The sequence below is a fragment of the Microtus oregoni genome, unplaced genomic scaffold (assembly GCF_018167655.1).
Source record: "Microtus oregoni isolate MIOR12 unplaced genomic scaffold, Mior012 000000F_ref0000247, whole genome shotgun sequence".
Taxonomy (NCBI): Eukaryota; Metazoa; Chordata; class Mammalia; order Rodentia; family Cricetidae; genus Microtus; species Microtus oregoni.
This window is the reverse complement of record NW_024543059.1, coordinates 79,686,340-79,709,586: the sequence shown is the minus strand read 5'-3', so window position 1 is coordinate 79,709,586 and position 23,247 is coordinate 79,686,340. Positions and strand designations below refer to the sequence as shown.

Sequence of the window (23,247 nt, the reverse complement as noted above, 5' to 3'; positions counted from 1 at the left end):
ATAGCTGGGAGGGGCTGTTAACGCGCAATCATAACTGATCAAAACATCAAGAATAAATGAGGGTGGAGTGCCCAATTCAAAATGGACACAGTCCCCCCAGGTTTAGGTAGCATCATGGGATGGGGAAATGTGAGAGAGGGAAGAGGAGGAGGTGTGACACAAAAAGGTGCCTTCTAGACATGACAGAGACATTCTAGACATTGCATGAATAAACTCACTTCAGCTGTGGTTGTCTACATAAGGCCTGGACAGGATTGTGCCCACCAACATTTCATCATGGATGGGAAAGGTATTCATGAGGCTCTACCCACCTTGGGGGCCTATTGGCAGCTAACGGTCGTTGGGGGAGGGAGGTCATTTGCTTCAGTGGCTTAGTCACTGGTAAGCTGTCCAGGCACCAGTAAAATAACCTGACACCTATGTTAATGCAGGCAACACAAATTAAATTCAACAACAACAACAACAACACACACACACAGGGGGAGAGAAAGAGAGAGAGAGAGAGAGAGAGAGAGAGAGAGAGAGAGAGAGATATGCAGTCCAGAATGAGGGAGTTCTTGGAGTGAAGGACGGCATGAGAAAAGTAAGAGGAGTAAAACCAGCTGAAATTCACTACACAAATGTATAAAACTGTCAAAGAATTAAAAACAAAACCCTAAACAAAAAAGCAATAGCAGTAAATAAAAGTAAATTAAGGTGGTGTTTTCACCCGATAAGATAAATGTCATTTAATAACAGCAGGATGATTATTTTCAAATAAGAAGTTTTCTGCCATTGTAGATGAGGGAGCTGAGTCTTCTCGCATAGGCATACTATGGAGCTTTAAATGAAAACCAGCAGTTTTCAAAAATGCAAAGAAGTATATGCATAGAGAAAAGTAGGTGGCTTGGCCCTACTTGGCCCAACATCACAATGTATGTTTTGCCCTGTTGTTTTAATTTACCTATTCGTCTGTCCAATAAAGGCTGGATTGTTTCTGCACCCGAAACAGTTCCCTCAGATCTATTTTTACAGTCCCGTTTCCATTGACTGAGTCAGCCTGGCTTCTACTTCGTCTTCTTGATTCTCTCAACAGTAATCCAATTTGTCTGTTCACCCCCAATCCTTCCCTGCCTGTCTGTCCTCAACACTCCCACACTAATGTTCTATGATTTTGTCATCGCTATGGAGATGCGAGAAGTCTGGAGGCGAAAATGACAATGTCATCTTCCAAGTTCAAAATACGTACAATACATAATTCTGAAAACAAGTTGGTGAATTTTTCAATTCAGGAAAGTAGAAGTCAGGGTATTTTCGGATGAGCAAATAGTTGTGAACAGTTGCTGGGAATAGACCGCTGGAACAGGATTAGGCACTCAAAACAAGCTCATTTCCTCCCAAGATTATATCTGGAAAAAAAACGGGAGGAAACATTTGGGTAATAGTGGTGAACAGTCGGAACACTTCAGGTTCATGTGCCAGATCTATGTCTTAGCTGTGCATCTGAGGAAAGAGCTCAACCTTCCCAAACCAGCCTTGTCATACCGAAGATGGCTGTGAAGGGGAGAGAACATGTTTTTGGAGTCGATCCGCACTCCAGTTACACAATAACTGCTCACCATGGACCTCTTCTCTTAACAAGAGTTTTAAAATCGCAAGAGAACAGATGAGAAGACAAAACCCACTAAGAATACAAGCAAGAGGTATACAACTCACTCCAAGGAAGTCGTTAAAGCAGAACGTTTACTTCCCAGAAACAAGAAATTGAAAATGATTTTGATCAGTCAAGAGATCAGTTTTCCTGGGTCGCCCAAACTGGAGAGGGAGCATTTAAAATGCTGTAGCTAATGACAGAGTGAAATGGTGGGCGTATCTCCCACTTCTACTTTACCAAAGAGAAGCATTTTGTAGGACACTTATGATGAGAAAGATACAAAAGTTGATGAAGAGATAATTTATATGAAGTATCAAATATCAAAATCATCATATAAAGTGTTGTCAAAGCTCCCTGTCCCAGATTTGTTAGACACGGGTGAGGCATAATGGTTCATCAGAGCTCAATGTGATATTTGACTCTATTACGAGGAACAAAACCCTCAAGGAAAAACAATCTTTTCTGTTTTCTAATGCGGGGAGACCACATCAGTGGACCATGATGCTACATTTAGGATGAGAACAAAAAGTTAGAAATGTCGCAGATATTGCACTTGGTATGAGGAGGGGTTTTTAACCTCATTGAATGGCCCAAGCCTAGTGAGAAGCATACGCAAATGCCTTAATTATGTCTATTTACTTTCTCTGTTTGTGATGCTTTATTGTCTCTTGGCCTTGCTGACCCTAAAGGAACTGTTACAGACTGCTAGCCAGTTCCTTCCAGAGGTGATGAACTCATTCACGGGAGTACACTTCAGATGTGACACACTATTCCAGGAGTTGAGCATCCACATCTCCAGTATTTACAACTCTGGTGATGAGCAAAGCATCCTGCCCTAATCACACAGGGCCAAAGTCCAAAAAGCCAATGCCTATGCCTCAGAGCCCACTGGCTTGCTTTGCTTTGTCTCACCCATAAAAATCACAGAGAATGCCCTCCTCCACATCCTAACCGCTCTTTGTGTCCCCACAGGCCCCTGAACAGTGTGGCATGCCTCTTCCTCTTAGTACTTGAGTAACAATCTATCCTTTTGGCGTCACATGTCTCCTGATGATAAAAACATACATTTTGAGATCATGGTTAATAGACACTTAGGATCTTGAACAAGTATCTAATTGTATTTTAACAATGATTTATTGAACGCCTACATGAAAACATCACTCTGTTTCTATACTTACTCAAATTGCTAGAAAAACACCAATTCTTGCTCCCTTCTATGATTTCCATTATGAATATACCAATTCCAGTTGTATTTAAGTTCTAAGATTGACTCATTATAGTCAAGTGACATATTCACTGTTCTCAACATATTTGCCACCATGCATAACATTCTTTTGACTACTCAGAACTGCAGCTAGCTATAAAATCAGAGTTGGATGATGGGGACATTTTCTAGGCCAGGACCCTTGAGGAGCTGAATAGTGGCAAGGTTTTGTCTTGGGGAAAGGTATGAGGTGACAAGAATATTCTTGTCATATTTCATATTGTAAGAACTGGCATGCGATCCCAGTACTCTGAGGCTGAACATGAGCCCTTTCACTTGTCCCTCGGTTTTCTATCTCTATGCTTACACCCATTTTATGAAGTAAATTACATGCTTCAGCTAGTCTGTGCTGATTTATGACGAGTGACCTTCATGAACCATGCTGCTTAGATTACTCCAGAGTGTGGCCTATCAGTTCAGATTAGATTCTGCATCCTGACTGGAATTCTCGACTTTTACCAAGACTACTGAGATTATACTTTGCATTAAATATTAATATAAGATGAAAATATGAAGTGCCATTTTAGCAAAGAGCCTTACTGAAAGAAAAACGATAGATTCTTCTCCCTTCTCTAGCTGCAAGCAAATGAATTGAAAGATGATCCTGTATTTTTCAAGCTGGCAAGTTTTTAATATATTTAAAATTATTTTTGATATTATAATCTTTATTTCCATATTGGAAAAGTGATATGTTCACTAATATAAAACATATGTCATGACAATAGACAGTCCAGCTAAGGTGAATGGATGTGTTTTGCTGGCCTGGAAAAGGGCTGTTATTCCAAAGAATGACATAAGGCAGTCAAGAGTACAGCCTACAGGAAGATTTCCAGTCCCCAGGAACATTGTTTCACTGCTACTAATTCTAAAAAGATTGTCTATAACAATGTTAATACCATCCGTTGGGTATGGTGACACACGCCTTTAACCCCAGAACCCAAGAGGCAGAGGCAGGTGAATCTCTGAGAATGCAAGACCAGTCTTGCCTACAGAGTGAGTTTAAAAACCAGCTCATACACAATGAGACACTATCACAAATTTCACAACAACAACAAAAACGAACACCCCCCCCAAATAACACCCCCAGAATGTGAGTACTGAATAATAGAGTGTGGCAGGTATAGGACAAAAGTCTCTACTAATTACATCATTATTAAAAATTAAACTATTAAATCACTTGCTAAAATTCAGGTTCAGTCTTTGAAATGAGACAATGTATTAGTGATGACCTTTTCTGAGGCTCAAATATAATGCTATTTTAGTTTTCTAGTGATATCTTTTAGGTTTTTAAGGCTGAACAATAGGCATTTCAAACTGCATGATAGGCCAATCATTAACATTATAATTAATCCTGAATGGAAGGTTGATCATTTCAAAGTAAAATTTCTTTTAATCTTTTAAAAATTTGAGTTAAGTCTATATTTGCTCATTAAAAATTTTCCCCCTGATTCGTCTGTAAGGCTATATTTACTTTGATGGCTGCAGCTACCAAATCTAAGTCTGCTTAAAGGATCTGTCTGATCTTCTATATGAAACCACTGAAGGGAACATTAGTGCTTTTGTGAGAGAGCAGAGTCCACACCATGCAGAAACCTTACAGTTCAGACAGACTTGAAAATGAAATGAAAACAGTTGTGTCTAGCTGACGGCAAGAACAGGGCCTGACGTATTGGATCACAGGCTCAGATTCTTAGTGGGAAGGGCATTTTAAATATCTTTTAACTCAGTCACTCATTTAAACATTGCCTTTCCGCATCTCCGTTCTTGGCTGAATACCCTTTGGCTTCCAAGGCAGCCCACTGGCTTTTTGCAATTTCCCCCATCTATCGTATCGGGAAACATTCGCGTTCGTGTTAAGCTCCTTCAAGCTGAAAGCGAAGAACAGGGTATCACCCATTGGAGATGCAGAGTTCACACAGGTGAAGCATATGATGATTGCATCTGGATGGTATTCCCTACAGTGTAGCTTGCACTGATTTCAAGCAGCTTTGCGTGGAATAAATAATATTCAGTCACATGGAAAGCTGTTTGGTCTCAGGTTGTCTTTTGGATCACTTAGAGAATTGCCCCTATTGGGAAGTGGGGGATGCCAGCGGGGGAGAGGTTCCCTGGGAGTGTCTCTCAAGTTTTCCAAGTCCCTTATGTTGCCCAGATGGCCATACATACCCATGATTACTAAGCAGCAGAGACTAGATTGACACTCGTGAATTGGATGAGGAAGTCTGGGGAACACAGTTATGTAGTATCAGAGGACTTGGATTTCTTTCTTTAATTCTACCAGTGAGCTTTATAACCCTAGTGTGCATTCTACGATTCTCGCCTATAAATGGAGACTACATATGCTTAGAATTCAGGGTTGTTTAAGAAGATCAAAAGAAACAATGTTTAGTAGGCTAAAAAATTAAACCTATGCCCCTTTCCTCTTTGGATTTAGCAACAGCGTAACTTTGGAGGCCTAATATCTTAATGGCAGTTGAATTAATTAATATGTACTTACAAACTGTGAACCTCACATTAAAGCAGTTGCCATACCAATACAAAATTAAAATCATTTAAAGACTTTATTTCCATTACCCGTAATGTTGAACATTTCAGGAGTCGCGGCAAAAACTGAAGATGACAGTTTCAAGATACTAAATATAAAGATGAAAACAGCAGTTGGTGCCCATCGGCTGCTACTCCTTATCACCGCTTCATGCAGTTCATATGCACATGCAATAGATAGTGCATATACATTATATAATATAATATAATAATATATTCTATTTTGTGCTTTGTGCTTATTTCCAAGTTTCTTAGTTCAGTCTTTCTCATATATCATGCTTTGACCAAATTAAAAGTTCACTTATCTCGGTTCCATCAAACACTGAAGATAAACTGGCTTTCAGTTTTGTTTTTTAAGATAAATTTTGGGTTCATTTTCTTAAGATCCTTCACAATTATTTTCTACGGCCTTAAGAAACATGCTTTGAATTATCAATGTATAATTAGCAGTGATACTCATAAATCTTTGCCTGGATCTAGAGTCAGATAAAGAATGATAAAATTTCAATTTTGAACCATTCTTACAATAGGATGAAATTATAAAAAAATGTTTAAAACTCCTGCATAGGTCTGTTCTTCCTGTTTACTTTCACGTATTTAATTCTCAACATTGCTGTGTTGGGCAACCTCAGTCTTCTAGCCAAGGAACTGAGAGCTTTCAATTCTGTGGCAATGTGTGGCGGTGTTTACTCAATTTTACATGTTTGTGGCCACTTATAGTTTCAGGGAGAAAGGCAAGGCTCGTGTCACGAAAGTTTGCAAATATTGTCAAAATCCTGCTCTTCTATCAGCTTCGAGAAGCCCTACATGTTCTTTCTCATCAAAACGTCAGTATACGAGAACGGTACCCTTGAGATTCTGTTTCCGTAGCAGGATTAAAGTTAGAGAAACCTGAATCCCAGTGTGCCCTGCAAAGAGTTAGATTTTGCATATCTTTAGGAAAAACAGTATGTTCTGCCAATTTTAACTGACTTGTGTGTAAGTTTGAGCAAGCAACCATAATATTGAGAGTGAAAATTCCTAGGCTCCTGCAGCTGGTGTACCATTCCATGAAAATGGGTTTGGGTCAGAGAAGCTGATCCAAGGGAGCATTTCCCTTCATATAGTTCTTATTAGAAGTTTTACCGTAAGTTTCTCTGTCTCCAAATCACAGCACCTTCAGTGTGAACCAGCATGCTTTCCTTCCGATGAGCAAATGCTCCATCCTAACATTTGCAGTATCACTTCACTGTTTTCCCGAATCTTCATTGACTTGTGTCTACTTTATGGCCTCCCATTTGGTTTGTTATGCCAACCTCATTTCAATCCATCATGATACCTTAGTTTTATTTGGTTTTCTTGATATACTGAGTCCCATTCCCACCATAACATATTCTTCCCCAACTCGATGACAATTATTCTCTGAACTGGGGGGCTTGTGTTCTTATAATACCATGTGACCTGAAGTCACAGAATGTTTCATTCTGCTATAGACATCTTATTTTTGTCTCTCAGTGCAGTGCAGCAGGAAGCTCCTGTATAGAAGATGTGTATTAGGGATGCTGACCATAATGCCGTGTAATTGAGCTTTGTGTTTGTAGGAAGTCTCTCTTAAATTAAAGCTGTCAAAGCGCTAAACCCAGGGATGAGTGCACAGTACACACTCAAGAGCCATGCATGGAAAGGTCAGAATACCAGGGTTGTAATGGCTACGGTGAGAGCTGCTTAAGGAAAGCCAGCACAGCACAACCTTGAGGCCGCTTCACACACCTTGCTCCTTCCCTCGTCACTGAACACGAGTTGAGTGCAGCAGTCAGCGTGAGTTACTTACTAAGGCAAATTTTTTGTTGAGAATCATCTGCTCCACTAAAGAGGACTCGTTGTGGAAGAGGTGGGGCTGCATGTGACTCCACATGTGAGGAAACCACCAGAACTCATCCACGGACCCCAGAAGGAGGTCATCCCCTTCGTCTTCCTCTTCAGTCCCTGTAGGGGCAGAAAAAAAATGATCATTCAGTTCATTACAAGTGCATTTTCATCTTATCTGCCTATCTGTCTGTCTCTCACTCATCTACCTATCATCCATCTGTCTGTCTATCTATCTATCTGTCTATCTATCTATCTATCTATCTCTATCATTTATCTATTATCTTTATTATATCATTTATGTAGTATCTATCTACTGTGCATATATCATCTATATTAGTACTAATCTATCAATCATTTATCATATAATTTATTTAGAAGATACCATTATCTCACATGCACATAAGTCACTGAACCCAAAGTTTAGTGAAGGAAAAATCTGTTAAAAATGGTTAGAGGCAGTGACAAAGCTTTTTCAAAACATTTTTTTAACATTTTAAATTATGTGCTTGTGTGTTTCTGTGTGTAGGTATCTGTATGCATGTGTGGTGCCAGCAGAGGCCAGAAGAGGGGTCAGAGCCCCTGGAGCTGTGTTACAGCTGGTTGTAAGACACCTGACATAGGTCAATGTTGCAGATAGTTCATTAGACTGTGTGAAGATGTGTCTCTGTGATTTGTTGAATAAAGAGCTGAGTGGTCAAGAGCTAGGCAGGAAGAGGTTAGGCAGGACTTCTGGGGACAGAGAGGATTCTGAGAAGAAGAAACTTGGAGACAACAGCAGATTCAGAGCAAGTTGGACATGCTGTACCAACGAAAGGTAAAAACCACGTGATTGAAAACAGATTAATAGAAGCAGATTAATTTAAGGTATAAGAGCTAATCAGGGGCAAGCCTAAGCTTTCATAATTAATTAGTCTCTGTGTCAGTGAGCTAAAGACAGTCTGACAAGAAAGCTTGCTAGAGGTTGTAGCAATATCTCTCGCTCTCTGAAAGAGCAGTACACACTGCTGAGCCACCTCTCCAGCCCTGAAATTTTAAAAAAGTTATTAAACATGAGATATGAATATCAAAATATTTTGTTTCATCTTTAAAATTAATATTTAAATGTTTATAATAAATATAATCACTCATGAAGACATCAGACTCTTTAATCATCAGAGTCTTTGTACATCTTGTAGTATAGAAGAGAATGAATAAAGCAGACTAACTGATACTTTACAAAGAGTCGGACTGCAGAAGATGATGTAGATAGTTTTGACATGGCTTGTATATTCAGATTCAAGAAAATAGCTTCCTGGTTTGTGTATGGCATTGGCACACAGTGGTGTCTATGGCACACAGTGGTTCCTGTGGCACACAGTGGTGTCTATGGCTCATAGTGGTGTCTATGGCAAACAGTGGCGTCTATGACACACAGTGGCGTCTATGGCACACAGTGGCGTCTGTGGCACACAGTGGCGTCTATGGCACACAGTGGCGTCTGAGGCACACAGTGGCGTCTGTGGCACACAGTGGTGTCTGTGGCACACAGGGGTGTCTGTGGCACACAGGGGTGTCTGTGGCACACAGGGGTGTCTGTGGTACACAGTGGTGTCTGTGGCACACAGTGGTTGGTGTCTGTGGCACACAGTGGCGTCTGTGGCACACAGTGGTGTCTATGGCAGTCCCTTGCCTCACCTTTCACAGTGGAAACAGAGAGAAGTCTCTTGCGGTCTCTCAGTTATCATCTCATCCTGAGCTCCACCTCCTCAGCCAGGACACTGTGACAGAGTTAGCTGGAGCCCCCGGTGTGTGAGCTGTTTCCTAGGCTGCCTCTTCTGCTCCTCCTTCCTTTTCAATGCAACATCTGTCTTTCCCTGCATCTGTCTGTCAGCATTGCTTCATTTTCCAACTAGTTTTGCTCAGAGTTTGTTTAAGGGGGAGAGAGCAACAGATCTCAAGGTTCTTTAGAGAGATGCTCCAGCATGTTCGTTACCCTTCTCTGAACACCATGGTAGAACCGCAATGACAACTTTTATACATTGGGTGCATGCTGGATTTAGAGAAATGATTTCTACCATCTGACAGATTTATCTTCATTCACAGAAAATGTAATTTTATGTCTTTCATTTTTCTTAATAGCTTTATTTGTCTGTCTCCCTTGAATCCCACTTCGGGTATATTTTAGATCAGAATCAATTTTATTGAGTGGAAGTATCTATTTATTACTTTCAAGATTATGTTAAGACAAATGAAATCAATGTAGCTGCCTGCGTTTGGATTACTCTGGCCTCCTTTGCAGGAAACAGAGGACAGAAATGAGTAGTCAAATCCCTTACGTTATTGAAAATGATGCTTGAGCCCAATAAAGCCACTGTCAAGAGGACTTATTTTACTGTATGTCTCCTAACGAGACTTACTCTGCAGCACGTCTGTCTTTGCTTTTAGGTTGTGCACTTCCACCGACTGAGACCGCCGCAGAGGTAAGGCAACGGTGAAAAGTTTTATGGCACTGTGCTGGCTATGCTGTTCTGTTCTCACAATGCCCTGTGGCTAGGGTCACAGGTCACCCGACTTTCTAGCATAAGGAGGCTGATCTTTACAGAGGCCAAGCGGCAGGCCCTGAGTTCTAATTTAATTAAGCAACTCCACATTCAGGGCTCTTAGTTATTTTTCACTGGCCAAATGCAGACTCCCGAAATGGCAGAATTTCTTAACTGAATACCATAGGGCTTTCTACATTTTCAGGTAACTCAATGAGGCAATCAGAACACACAGATGTTCTTACTTAAGCTACTGCTCAGTGTTTTCCTGGTACATTCTAGCCCCATTGACCTGCAGACAATAGAACTCTTTCTGCTGCCTAACTTTCCTAATGAATGACTGTCAATTAACTAACAATCTCCGTAGGAAAACTGCACCCTGGTTAACTGAGGATGAAGATTATCTTCTGGTTAACTGAGAGCGAAGACTGTCTGGGCACTTTACTAGCTACCTAACTTTGGGCCCTTCAAAATTCAAGACAATGTTTAAATTAAAATCGAACAAAGAAGAAAAAGTCTTGGGCTGGAGAGGTGGCTTAGTGGTTAAGAGCACCGGCTGTTCTTCCAGAGGACCCGGGTTCTATTCCCAGCACCCACATGGCAGCTCACCATCATGTTTTAGCTCCAGTTCCAGGGGGATCTGACATTCTTTCATGGCCTCCACCAGTACCACGCACACATGTGGTGCACAGACATGCACACAGGCAGAACACCCACATATTTGAAATAAAATTTTAAACAGAAAGCAAGCTGTTTCCTGAAATAAATTTTCCCTTTGAAAGTGACACCATTTTTCTTTGTCCTCTCAAGACTGAGTGAAAAGGGCGGAGTTTTCAGCTGAGGAAGGAATCAGTTCTTCACACAGGGAGACAATGTGCTCTAATCAAGTTTTATAACATCTAATTTGAGAGGCTGAGACTTAAATTTCACATTTGTTCCCATGAAGACTCATGCCTCGGGTCTTAGACAGCCCTGACTGTGACTGTGCAGGGCTTTTCCTCTTCTACACTGGCAAGGAGGTCTCGCCAACCTTGGCTTTACTTTCCTCCCGTGTGTGCAGCTCCTCCGTCGGTTTAGAGAGAACACCCTCAATGTGAGGTGCGAGAAGTGCTTTCATTAGAAAGAAAGAAAAAACCAAATAACAAAACACAACCCTTTCAGAGCTTAGAAAGAAGGGGTTGGATGAACGGCACCATTTCTAGTGTCTAGGGTTGAAGGAAGAAGACTGAGTTGCCAGGAGATGTTTGTGTATTTGGGACTGTCCTGGTTTTCACTCTGTAGTTCTTTCTCTCACTGCCTTCCATTTGGTTTGAACATGGAATGAATGTCCCGTTGGCTCATGTGTTGAAGGCTTGGTCCTCAGTTGCTGGGTGCTATTTTGGGAGGGTGGCAAGAACTCGAGGGGCCCAGTTACAGAAGGCAGGTCATTAGAGATGGGTCTCTAAGAGCATGCTTTCTCCCTAGCCCCTTTCTCTTCCATTTTGTGATTGTTAAGTGTTGTGGGAATTCGTTCAGCCAAGATCCTTTTGGATACCAGTCCACTGGGGCGTGGTCTGAGGTACAATACACACAGACAGGAAGTGCGCTCGCCCCTTTTCCCTTTTCCCTTGGCTGGTGGTTGGAGTTCTGTTTGCAGCTCCCAGCAGCCGCAGAGCAGAGGAACGCAGCAGTTTCCTTGGGAGTGTTCCCCAATAGACATTTGTTATCCTTTATTTTGGGGTCTTGTGGACCCCCTTAATTACGTGACAGTTATGAGGTTAATGACTCGTCTGCCACACACAGTCACCTTGGTGCTCTGCCCCACAACAGGCCCAGACATGATGGGCAAAGCAGACCATGGGTGAAACGTGAGAAAACAAAATTCACACCTGTTTTCTATTAAACCCTCCCTCAGGCACTTACTGCAGTAACAGCCCGAGTAACACCACTTCTTTCAAAGATATTATACATTCAGTATGCTTTCTGATTCCTTCCCTGCGACTCGAGTTCCCTCTCCTTACAGATGTCAAAGCATCTAACACGTGGTATTAGGGAGGTGGCTACGGGCATGGAGTTTCTTTTCAATGCTATGAAAAGCAGCAGCGTGAAGCGGGGCTAGCATTGTTACAACCAGGACCAGAACTTCTGCACCCTGGAGAGCCTTCCGTGGGGAGCACGCCCTCATTCCTAGCTAAGAAATATTTGGATATCACAAGACTGTGAGTCTGTGATCAGTCTGGATCTTATTTTGTGATTTTTTTTCCCCCTCAGCTCTGGGTCAAGCAAGCTAACTGCTTTCCACAGTAAAGTTCTGTAAGCACCACTAATTATCGGAAAGCCCATGCCCATCAGAGACGAGATTAGCGCGTTTCTGGGAACTGTGTTTCTTTCCCCGTTTTTAGCTTGTTTCTATCACACACCTTACTGGAAGTAACTTTGTGATTACTCCTAGTGTTTGCTACTGCAACCGCTGCAGTTTGGTTCATCTTCCTTAGACCTGCTTTGGCTCTTCTTGGCTATTTGAATTTTCATGTAAATTTTAGAATCATGTCACCAATACCCACAAAGAAACATGTTAGGACTGTGTCTGAGACTGAAATATAATTAATTGTATTAATTATAGATCAATTTAGAGAGGACTGAATTCTTAAATATCTAGTCTTTCAATTCTTGGACATGTTTTAGCTTTTTAAAGTTACACCTCAATACAACTGAATAATTCCAATATTTACTCCTAAAACTTTGTGGATGGAATGGTAAATGAAACTTGGTTTTATTTATCTATGACTTTGATAATCTTCTGCAAAAACATATCTGATTTTGTATATTACACAAGACCCCAAAAAGCTATTAGAAAAGATAAAATTGACAATAAAATGAGCTACTTTTATTGTCCACAAGCAGAGAGAGAGAGAGAGAGAGAGAGAGAGAAAGACAACCAAGACTGTGAAAGAACTTATAGTGCACGTGACTGAGAAATCAACACACAGAATGGAACAAGGATCTACAAATCAGTAACAAAGAGAAAATTTAGAAATAAGCACACCTCAGGAAAGGGCCTCAAGCAGCCAGTAATCATGTGTATAGGTTCCCTTTCTATTCGTAAGAGAAATATATATATGGAAACCATCATATGAATTTCTACATTCCCAGAGCACAGCTAAAATTTAAAAGGGAAATAACATGAAATATGAGGCACAGTCTTCAGACAGCTAGAAATTCACACTGGAAAAATTAGTCTGTAAAATAGGTTGGCCTTTCCTCTTCAAGTTTTCATATATGTGTCATGTGAGCAACCCCAGTCTGGGCTGAGATCCAACAGAAAAGAACTTACATTCTCCGAGGGACAGGAATGAATGCTTAACAGGATGATCTAAGAAATGCCAAAGGCTAGAAATAACCTTCTACACTGCGGTGGGATGAATAAAGTGTTGGGATGCTCCAACGAAACACTACCAAGAAAACCGAGAGAATGATAATATATGCCCATATCTGTGTGACTAACATAACGTATTATGACAACAACAGCAGAAGCTGGATGTGGTGAGTTTTACCATTATGTAAGAGGCAGGTGTATCTAACGAGGTACTGGAAGCCAGGGAGCAGTTTAGAAGTGTTAGAAGCAGGAGGCTGAAGCCTACAAGAAGGGAGTAAGATGGGGGTGTGATGATGTCTCTCTTGCTGTGTTTGAGAGCTAAATCACTGTGTACGGTTTGTGAAAATTCACAAAAGATCATGCTTGCTATTTATGGATTTTTCTGTATGTAAATTACAGGTCAACAGTAAGTTGAGGCATTAGAAAATACCATAAACTTTACAAGCATTAACATTCTCTCTCTCTCTCTCTCTCTCTCTCTCTCTCTTTCTCTAAGACAGGGTTTCTCTCCGTAGTCCTAGCTGTTCTGGAACTTCCGCTGTAGACCAGGCTGGCCTTGAACTCAGAGACCAGCCTGCAGGAAAGTGGGAACAGGAGGGAAGTGAGAAGCCAAACAGTGTGCTCCAAGGAGCCTTACCTGTGTGATAGAATTTCCCTGAAAATCCAAGGTTGAATGTAAAGTTTGTGATTTGAGCACGCAAGAGATTCTGAGTGTCAAGCAGGGCCTGAAATGCAGAATGAATAAAAGGTGTTTCAGGGTGACAAGGTACCAAAAGGTTTCACGCACATTCAGAGAATAAAACCACTCTATTTAAAACGAAGGGTGGAGTCTGGATAATGTTGAGATCACACAGCACATACATGTACTAACACATTAGCCCATAAGGAACCAGAAGAACAAATGTTGCCTGTAGAAGCCAAGTGAAAGGAAAAGTTTAATCCATATGTATAAAGGAAGTAAAGTATAACATATCTCTTTTTACCCCTCAGGGACATAGAGAACTGATTTCAAAAGGACATTCAATTTAAACGAAGCTTGGCAAGAACATATGTGGAAAAAAAAAAACCACACTGGCATTTCTCAGATATATCTTTGTTCTTCAAAACACAAAATTCTTAACTTTTAAAGTCTGAGATTCCCAAAAGATAATGATTGCTCTTCAAAGGAAGATATCAGGGCAAAGCAAATCTATAATTTGCCCATTAAAACCACTATCCACAGTCGTTCATCTTGACTGACAACTGACTTGGAAGGGATTAATTCTGTGGGATTAATAACGCACACCTCTGGTTGTGTCTATGAAAGGATCTGTTAGTGGGACTAGCTGAGAGAGAGGTGGTCTCCTGAGTAGGTACAGCATCACCCAGGAGGTTGCGACTGCGTTGGAACAGACGAGAAAAAATAGGGCAAGTCAGCTGGTGTAGGCCGTCTCTCCTGTGAGCTTTTGTGCTTTCTGGCTGTCGTAAACTCTGCTCTCATGCATGCACCGTTATGAACTGGAGTCATAAGGTAAAATCAATAGCCCCTCTGTCTAAGCTATGGCAAGCATTTTGTCAGAGGTGAGAGTACCCACAATGCACTTCTCATAAGGAGTGGCCTGGGAAGCGTGGTTTGGTTTTAAGTGTAAATTCTACTGTCTGTGAGTATTTAGTGGACTTTCATTGTTTCTTTTCCTTCACTTCCTGATTCTTATTTAAATCCCAATGACTCCAATTACTCATTCCCTCCCTCGCTCCCCCACTCTCTCCTGCGTGTGTCCTTAGAACTTAAGTGTTTACCGCAACCAAACATAAACAGCACGGTTGGTTTTCAAAAAGATCGCGGTTAACACTTCACTTTAGGTTAATACTTCACTTTACACATGAAGAGACTGAGGCAAAGAGATTCTAAATTAAAAACACAGACATAGCTTGGCTCTCACATTGGCCTTCTGTCCAGATGCTTTTTCCTCTAATACAGGCCCTCAACTAACGTGGTGCTCTCAAGAGCAGAACTGACGCTCTGAAGCACCTGAGCTGCCTTGCGCAGAGTCTCCGTCTTCATTCGGTAACCACCCGATGGTCTCCTGCCTCATCAGAACGCAACCGAGTCTGTGCCTATGCAGAGGACGAAATCCTTTCTTCCCAAACTTAAAGTTGTCTAATCAATCACTGATTACTGAAATGTAAGTACGTAATTGTTTCACTAACATATCTTTGTTTGCAAGAACCAACTCTCTAGTATGCCTGGCTGAATGATACACCCTGTGGGTCTACATGACGCTGATGGATGGAGGGCCTGCCAGCGGATCTCTACACGGAGCTATGACAGTATAAAGCTTAATTGATGCCAGTGTCCCTAGACACAAGTAAGAGCTTGTTCTTATAAGGGCGGGGCGTAGGATGGGCACAAGAAGAAAAATGGGATGGGCGAGTGGGCCGCAGTGAGGAAGGGGATTTCTTCCTTCTCCCAGCAGCTGACAAGCTAGACTCTGTTGCAAGGAGGGTGCTGTACCGGTGTAAGGTCTGCGCCTTTTCCTTTCAAACTCTGGGGATATTACGGTACAGTCTTTGAGAGGACAGGCCTGGAGGTCAGCCAGTCTTAACTGGAATTCTGGACCTCACCCTCTTCCACTTTTAGGCATGTTATTAAACTTTCAAAGCCCGAGTCTCATCATTGTTACAGCCGGGTAATAACACTCACTTCAGAGCTCTATCTGAAGATTAAATGAGACGATTCGTTTATGCTGTTGGTGCAGTGACTGGAACAGAATCCGTGAGCAGCACTGAGCATTGCTGTTCTGCCATCTCTGGTGCTGCATGCTTCACTACAGTTGACACAGTTGTTACCTTTGCATTCTAGAAGAAAAGCTGTGGTACTTGCTTTTGTTTTATCTTCATTTGTAAAGTTAAGACAGTCTTCTAATGCAGAGTATACTGAGGGTGAATCACTCATGCAGGAGTGGTTTACTAAAAAGCCATTAAAATATCTATATCTATCATCTACCCATTGATCCATCCATTTATCATCTATAATATCTACCTTCCATTTACCTAACATCTATTTTTCTATGTTCTATCTATGTCATCTATCTATCTATCTATCTATCTATCTATCTATTCCCTCTTTATATATCATTTATCTATCACCTGAATACCTCTCATCTACCTATTAATCATATCTATCTATCTATCTATCTATCTATCTATCCATCTATCTATCCCTTTCTTATATATCATTTATCTATCACCTGACTACCTCTCATCTACCTATCAATCATATCTATCTATCTATCTATCTATCTATCTATCTATCTATCTATCTCACCTATCACCTATCTATCTATCTATCTATCCATCTATCTATCCCTTCTTTATATATCATTTATCTATCACCTGACTACCTTCATCTACGTATCAATCATGTCTACCTATTATCTATCTATCTATCCATCCACTGCTTATTTTGTTGTCTTTACTTGATTTACATTGTTCCTCTGCTCCCTTTCTGCCTCTCCTTTTCTTCTTGTCATTGTTTCTCTCTAGCTGAACATTCTAGCTCACTTTTTTGTGTGACTTGTCTTATCTCGCTTCTTTTTCCACTTTACTCCAATTTATCTTTTATTATTTATTTATGGGCTAAACATTCAAAATCTATTATAAAATTATTTCTTGCATTTCCAATTACCTCACCGTAAAACTGGGAATCCACCATTCTTTCCTTTTGCCCCTTTTGTTGGAACCAGCCCTCAGTGAACTCTGTTTTGTGACCATAGACTGAAATTTTAAAATGTATAGTTGTGATCACTGTTCTTTAGGAGAAAACAAACAAACCTCTTCTTCCTGGGGTTTAGAAGCTAAATTAAGTTCTTGCAAGATAATATCTTTAACAGCTAGAATGTATGAATCCCAATGACTCAACTCCCCCTGAGTTTTGCCAGTTTGAATATTTCACACATTTATAACATATTTTAAAAACAAACACTCAAGCCCTTAGAAGATATATGAAACATATGGCCATACTAATTATGTATGGTGAGACAGTACATCCTACTTGTCAAGTTGATTCGACTGAGGAGTGTGGAAAAAATTAGCAAAGTACACCTGGGGATGCCAGCGAGGACATTCCAGAGATGGTTGGATCCTGAGGGCTCTGACTCACTGCTTGGACCAGCTCTTGGTGGATTCAAAACATGATGGCATTATTGGGAGGAGACCAAAGGGAGGGGGTGGAGCCTGACTGAGGAAGGAGGACACAGGCCTTATCCTTGGGGATTGTATGGTACCCTGATCCCTCTGTGTATCTCCCTTTCCTACTTGTAGGCCCTTACAATGTGCTCTTCCGTTTCCCCACACCCTCCGTGCTCTGAAGATGCTTCTGAAATCAGAAGCCAAAATCAATCCTTCTTCCCTTAAGTCCACCCAGATATTTGGTCATAGGGATAAAAACTGAGTAGTCCACACATGGTAAAGAGGAAGTTTGTGTCCAGATGGTATTTATGTACTTAGGGTAAACAGCAATACGTCTCATACTTAAACTGATTTTACAAACCAGATTTTGGGAATGCGCATGAGAAAAACGTCTTATTTTTATGCAGGTTTCCATTGTTTTAAAACATATTGAAGTGTTTTGGGTAAGAAGTTTAAGTACCTGGGAATGTTTTGAGACAACATTCTTTTTGCTAACCTTGCTATTGCTGGAATGAAATGATTACCCGGAGCAGGGTGTTCGTCACTATGAACAAATATCAGAAAGTATTTTTTTGTGTTTTTAGTCTCTATTTGTGATACGTCTAAAATGATATGGCAGTTTCAATAACTGTCATTATTGTTACATAAATGACATCATTGTTACAACATTAAAATGGAAAAAAGCTGCACAGATTTTGGGCAAACAGACCCTCTTCGGGGAGTGCAGTCTCTGATGCAAAAGGCAAATTGTCACGCGACTTCAAACACTAGTGTAGGAGTCTTGGAAGCAAGGCTCTTAGTTTCAAGTGCGCTCATTATTGAAAAGTGGTATTTTTATTTTTAGGAATTCCAAAGTACAGCATGTATTTAGCAGTATGGTATATTTTTGCAATTCCCTATACCACTGATTATTTTTGAAACAAGACATTTTAAGGTCGTCTATTAAGATAGAATTGTTACCACTCTTTAGTTTCTCAATAACTAGGTCAATCTGTATATATGCAGATATAAGGGGATATAGGCAAATGAGAGTCATAGAAAGAGCCGTTGTGCTGTGAAAGAGGAATTACAGTATGCTAAAATTGGAATTAGAAGAACAGGTTTGCATTTTTTATTTAATAGCGTATCGTGGATGGACATTATCCTTTCACCCCAAATCATACCTTCTAATTAAAGCAGAATACTGGTAACACCAATCGGTTGTACTATAATTGATTCGATCATTTCTGCTTATTGTACATTTAAGTTCCTTTTGTTTTGGCAAACATAAATCTTGTTTGTTGTATAAGTCTGTATTTACATAGTAAGAAACCCTCCTGAGAGTCAAGCAATTCTATTTACGTTTGAATAAACAAACAAACTTTGCAGAAAATTTGAAAATGTTTAATAGAGTATTAAAAGGGAGCAAGCATAATGTCCAATAAAATTGTAAGACATTTGCATTCAAACATAACTCACAAAAATTTAAAAATCACATTTTAAAGCTGAATCTATACACTGTTCTTTCTTAGCTTTTCAAGTTCTCATTATGCAAAGTCAAGAACATTTTCAAGATCTGGTTAAAGGCAAGAACAGATCTAATTTAAAGAAATTGAGCTCTGAGGATTGAGTAAAATGGAAGCTTTTATGTGACTTTGGATTTCACTCAATTTTCCTTAACAGAATGAATACACTAAAGAGGGAAAATGAGAGGCAAAAATTAAAATTAAACATAATTGAAAAACATTTTTGTATGAATTGCTTCAGTATCCAGCAAATGTGTGGCATTCTCCAGGAGAACATCTGCTAATTTTCATTTCTTATTTATACCACCTAGATAATATTTTGAGTCACTCCACCATTTGTGAGTGAATAGACTAGGCTGATAAGCCAATCAAAGACGAGGAAGATATTTTAATGTTGAGCATCGTGCTGGTTCATTTGTTAACTTTACAGCAACCAGAAATACCTGGGAAGAGGGTGGCTAACTGTGGAGCTGTGGCCTATGACCATATCTGTGGGAGTTTCCTTGGTTACTCAGTGATGCGTGTGGGGCCACCCCAGGCTGGTGGATCTGGGCTGTATAAGAAAGCAGGCTCGGATCCCCTTGATCCCATTATGTTGTCTTATTGCTATTGCTAGAACTTCAAGTACTATATTGAAGAGGTATGGAGAGAGTGGACATCCTTGTCGTGTTCCTGAGTTAAGCGGGATGGCTTTGAGTTTCTCTCCGTTTAATTTGATGTTAGCTGTCGGCTTGCTGTATATAGCTTTTATTATATTTAGGTATGACCCTTGTATCCCTAATCTCTCCAAGACTTTTAATATAAATGGATGTTGAATTTTGTCGAATTCTCAACAGAAGAAGTTCAAATGGCCAAAAGACACTTAAGGTCATGCTCAACTTCCTTAGCAATCAGGGAAATGCAAATCAAAACAACTTTGAGATATCATCTTACACCTGTGAGAATGGCTAAAGTCAAAAACACCAACGATAACCTTTGCTGGAGAGGTTGTGGAGGAAGGGGTACCCTCATCCATTGCTGGTGGGAATGCAATCTTGTGCAACCACTATGGAAGTCAGTGTTTTGGTTTCTTAGGAAATTCGGGATCAACCTACCCCTGGACCCAGCAATACCACTCTTGGGAATATACCCAAGAAATGCCCTATCATATGACAAAAGCATTTGTTCAACTATGTTCATAGCAGTATTATTTGTAATAGCCAGAACCTGGAAACAACCTAGATGCCCTTCAATGGAAGAATGGATGAAGAAAGTATGGAATATCTACACATTAGAGTACTACTCAGTGGTAAAAAACAATGACTTCTCGAATTTTGCATGCAAATGGATGGAAATAGAAAACACTATCCTGAGTGAGGTATCCCAGACCCAAAAAGATGAACATGGGTTGTACTCACTCATAATTGGTTTCTAGCCATAAATAAGGGTCACGGAGTCTACAATAGGTGAATCTAAAGAAGCTAAGTAAGAAGGGGAACCCAAGGAAAAACATATAGTTATCCTCTTGGCTAAGGGAAGTAGACAAAATTGCTGGGGAGAAAATTGGGATCTTGGGGTGGGGTGGGTTGGGGGTAAGGGGAGATGGAGAGAGAAAAGTTAGAAGGGAAGGAGGTCGGGCCTTGGGAAAGCAGGAGGATTGGGATAAAGGAAGGTTGGACAGGGGAGCACGGAACCACAATTCTTAGTTAAGGGAACCACCTTAGGGTTGGCAAGAGACCTGACCCTAGAGGGGCTCCCAGGTGCCCAAGCTGAGGTCCCCAGTTAGTTCCTTGGGCAGTTGAGAATAGGGAACCTGAAATGACCCTATCCTTGAGCAATACTGACAAATATCTTGCATATCATCATAGAACCTTCATCTGGTGATGGATGGAGATAGAGACAGAGACCCACACTGGAGCACTGGACTGAGCTCCCAAAGTCCCAATGAGGAGCAGAAGGAGGGAGAACATGAGCAAAGAAGTCGGGACCACGAGGGATGCACCCACCCACTGAGACAGTGGAGCTGATCTATTGAGAGCTCACCAAGACCAGCTGGACTGTGACTGAAAAAGCATGGGATAAAACTGGACTCTCTGAACATGGCGAACAATGAGGGCTGATGAGATGCCAAGGACAATGGCACGGAGTTTTGATCCTACGTAATGTGATGGCTTGGTGGGAGCCCAGCCAGTTTGGATGTTCACCTTCCTAGATATGGACGGAGGGGGGAGGTCCTAGGTCTTACCACAGGGCAGAAAACCCTGACTGCTCTTTGGACTGGAGAGGGAGGGGGAAAGGAGTGGGGGGAGGGGGAGAAGGGTGGGAGGAGGGGGCGTAGGGGGGGAGGAGGGGGAGGGAAATGGGAGGCTGGGAGGAGGTGGAAACTTGTTTTTTTTTTTTCTCCTTTTCTCAATAAAAAAAATCGTTTAAAAGAAAAAAAAAAAAAAAAAAGAAAGCAGGCTTGGCAACCTAAGGGGAGCAAGCAAATTAGCAGTATTGCTCCAAGGCCTCTGCTTTGGTTTCTGCCTGCAGGTTCCTGCCTTGAGCTCCCTTGATGATGGATGATGACATAGTAATGTACGCCAAATAATCCCTTACTTCCCAAGCTTGTGCTGGTCAGTGGTTATCACACCAACAGGAACCAAGCTAGGACAAGTGTGCTTTTGAGCAGGAGGAAATGCATATATTACCCAAAATGTAAGTATCTATATAGACTTAATTAAATAAAAGCAATTGGGTAGCTATTTGTAGAGACTATACTGTGTCTCTGGCACACACTTCTGAATTCAAGCATCAGAGTTACTTAGTATAATACTGTAACCCATTTCAGGTGAAATGGGGAAACGCTCCCAAGTCCCTAAAACCCTAAAGCAGAAATGGGGCTGTGGTAGATGGAGGGCACTCTGCTGCCCCCACCTTTTTTTTTTTTTTTAACTTTTTTTTTATTGAGAAAAGAAAAAAAACAAATTTCCTCCTCCTCCCAGCCTCCCATTTCCCTCCCCCTCCTCCCACCCTTCTCCCCCTCCCCCCACTCCTCTCCCCCTCCCTCTCCAGCCCAAAGAGCAGTCAGATTTCCCTGCCCTGTGGTAAGTCCTAGGTCCTCCCCCCTCCGTGCATTTCTAGGAAGGTGAACATCCAAACTGGCTAGGCTCCCACACAGCCAGCACATTACGTAGGTTCAAAACCCCGTGCCATTGTCCTTGGGTTCTCATCAGCCCTCATTGACTTCTCAAATTTTGCATGCAAATGGATGGAAATAGAAAACACTATCCTGAGTGAGGTATCCCAGACCCAAAAAGATGAACATGGGATGTACTCACTCATAATTGGTTTCTAGCCATAAACAAGGGTCACGGAGTCTACACTTGGTGATCCCAAAGAAGCTAAGTAAGAAGAACCTTCATCTGGTGATGGATGGAGACAGAGACAGAGACCCACACTGGAGCACTGGACTGAGCTCCCAAGGTCCCGATGAGGAGCAGGAGGGAGAACATGAGCAAAGAAGTCGGGACCACGAAAGGAGCACCCACCCACTGAGACAGTGGAGCTGATCTATTGGGAGCTCACCAAGGCCAGCTGAACTGTGACTGAAAAAGCATGGGATAAAACTGGACTCTCTTTTTTTTTTTTTTTAACCAAGCTTGAAAACCTCTTTTGGCCTTGCCACAAAACTCCATCTCTGTTTCCTCTTGCCACCCTGTAAAAAACAAAAGTCATGTGCCCACAGGTTCCAGCTGTGTTCCAAACGTCTCTTTAAGTAATGTGGGTATCTTAGCACTAAAGGGGAGGTTCACCAAACAATTGTATGACAATAAGCATCACAGGGCTCCGAGTCTGTCTAAACGATGCTACCGAATCTTTCATTCCCCATAGGAGTATTCATACTTTTCATGTCTGCTCTGTGCTAGCAGAGTAAGGACATACAGTTTGTGTGGAAGGTAAGGGGAAAGAGTTATATAGCTGTATTAAATTGTTACATCTTTTAACTCATCTAGAACACACATAATGCATACACTTTAAATCACATGCTAAGGGTTATTTTTCTTTAAACCGTTTTTGGACTGAAAGTGGCAAAAATGATTTGTAACTAGGAAACAAAAATTATTAAGTTCACTGAGTGCTTGAGTTTTTATGCACATTTTATTTAGTGTTTGGCTGATGCACATCAATAGGCAAAATACTGATGTACCTTCAGAAGAAAAAATATACAAAGCAGTTCACAAATCCTACAGTATGTTTAAGAACTATTAGGCATGTTCTATCATTTAACTACTTAGAAAAATGGTTTTATATATCATAAAAATACTTTAATACATGTAAATAATGTTGCTTATTCTTCCTAAGAAGTAAAAATGCTAAGTACCTATAAAAAACACAGAAAAGGCCCTCAGCATCCCTTCCACTTTCACTTTAAAAGCAAAGTGGGGCTG

At 41.0% G+C, this 23,247-nt stretch overlaps 1 protein-coding gene across 5 annotated transcripts in view; it reads right to left on the bottom strand.

Annotated features, from left to right (window-relative positions):
• Positions 1-23,247, bottom strand: part of LOC121451988 (bifunctional heparan sulfate N-deacetylase/N-sulfotransferase 3) — a 131,313-nt gene that overhangs the window by 80,503 nt on the left and 27,563 nt on the right. For all 5 annotated transcript variants that reach the window (XR_005974763.1, XM_041657845.1, XM_041657859.1 and 2 more), the window contains exons 3-4: positions 13,801-13,888; positions 7,252-7,406 (exon numbers count right to left, since the gene is read on the bottom strand). Coding sequence is in view for 4 of the 5 variants with exons in the window: in XM_041657845.1 (XP_041513779.1) it covers positions 7,252-7,406; positions 13,801-13,888 (243 nt within the window). In the remaining variant the exon portion in view is untranslated. The remainder of the gene's footprint in view (positions 1-7,251; positions 7,407-13,800; positions 13,889-23,247) is intronic.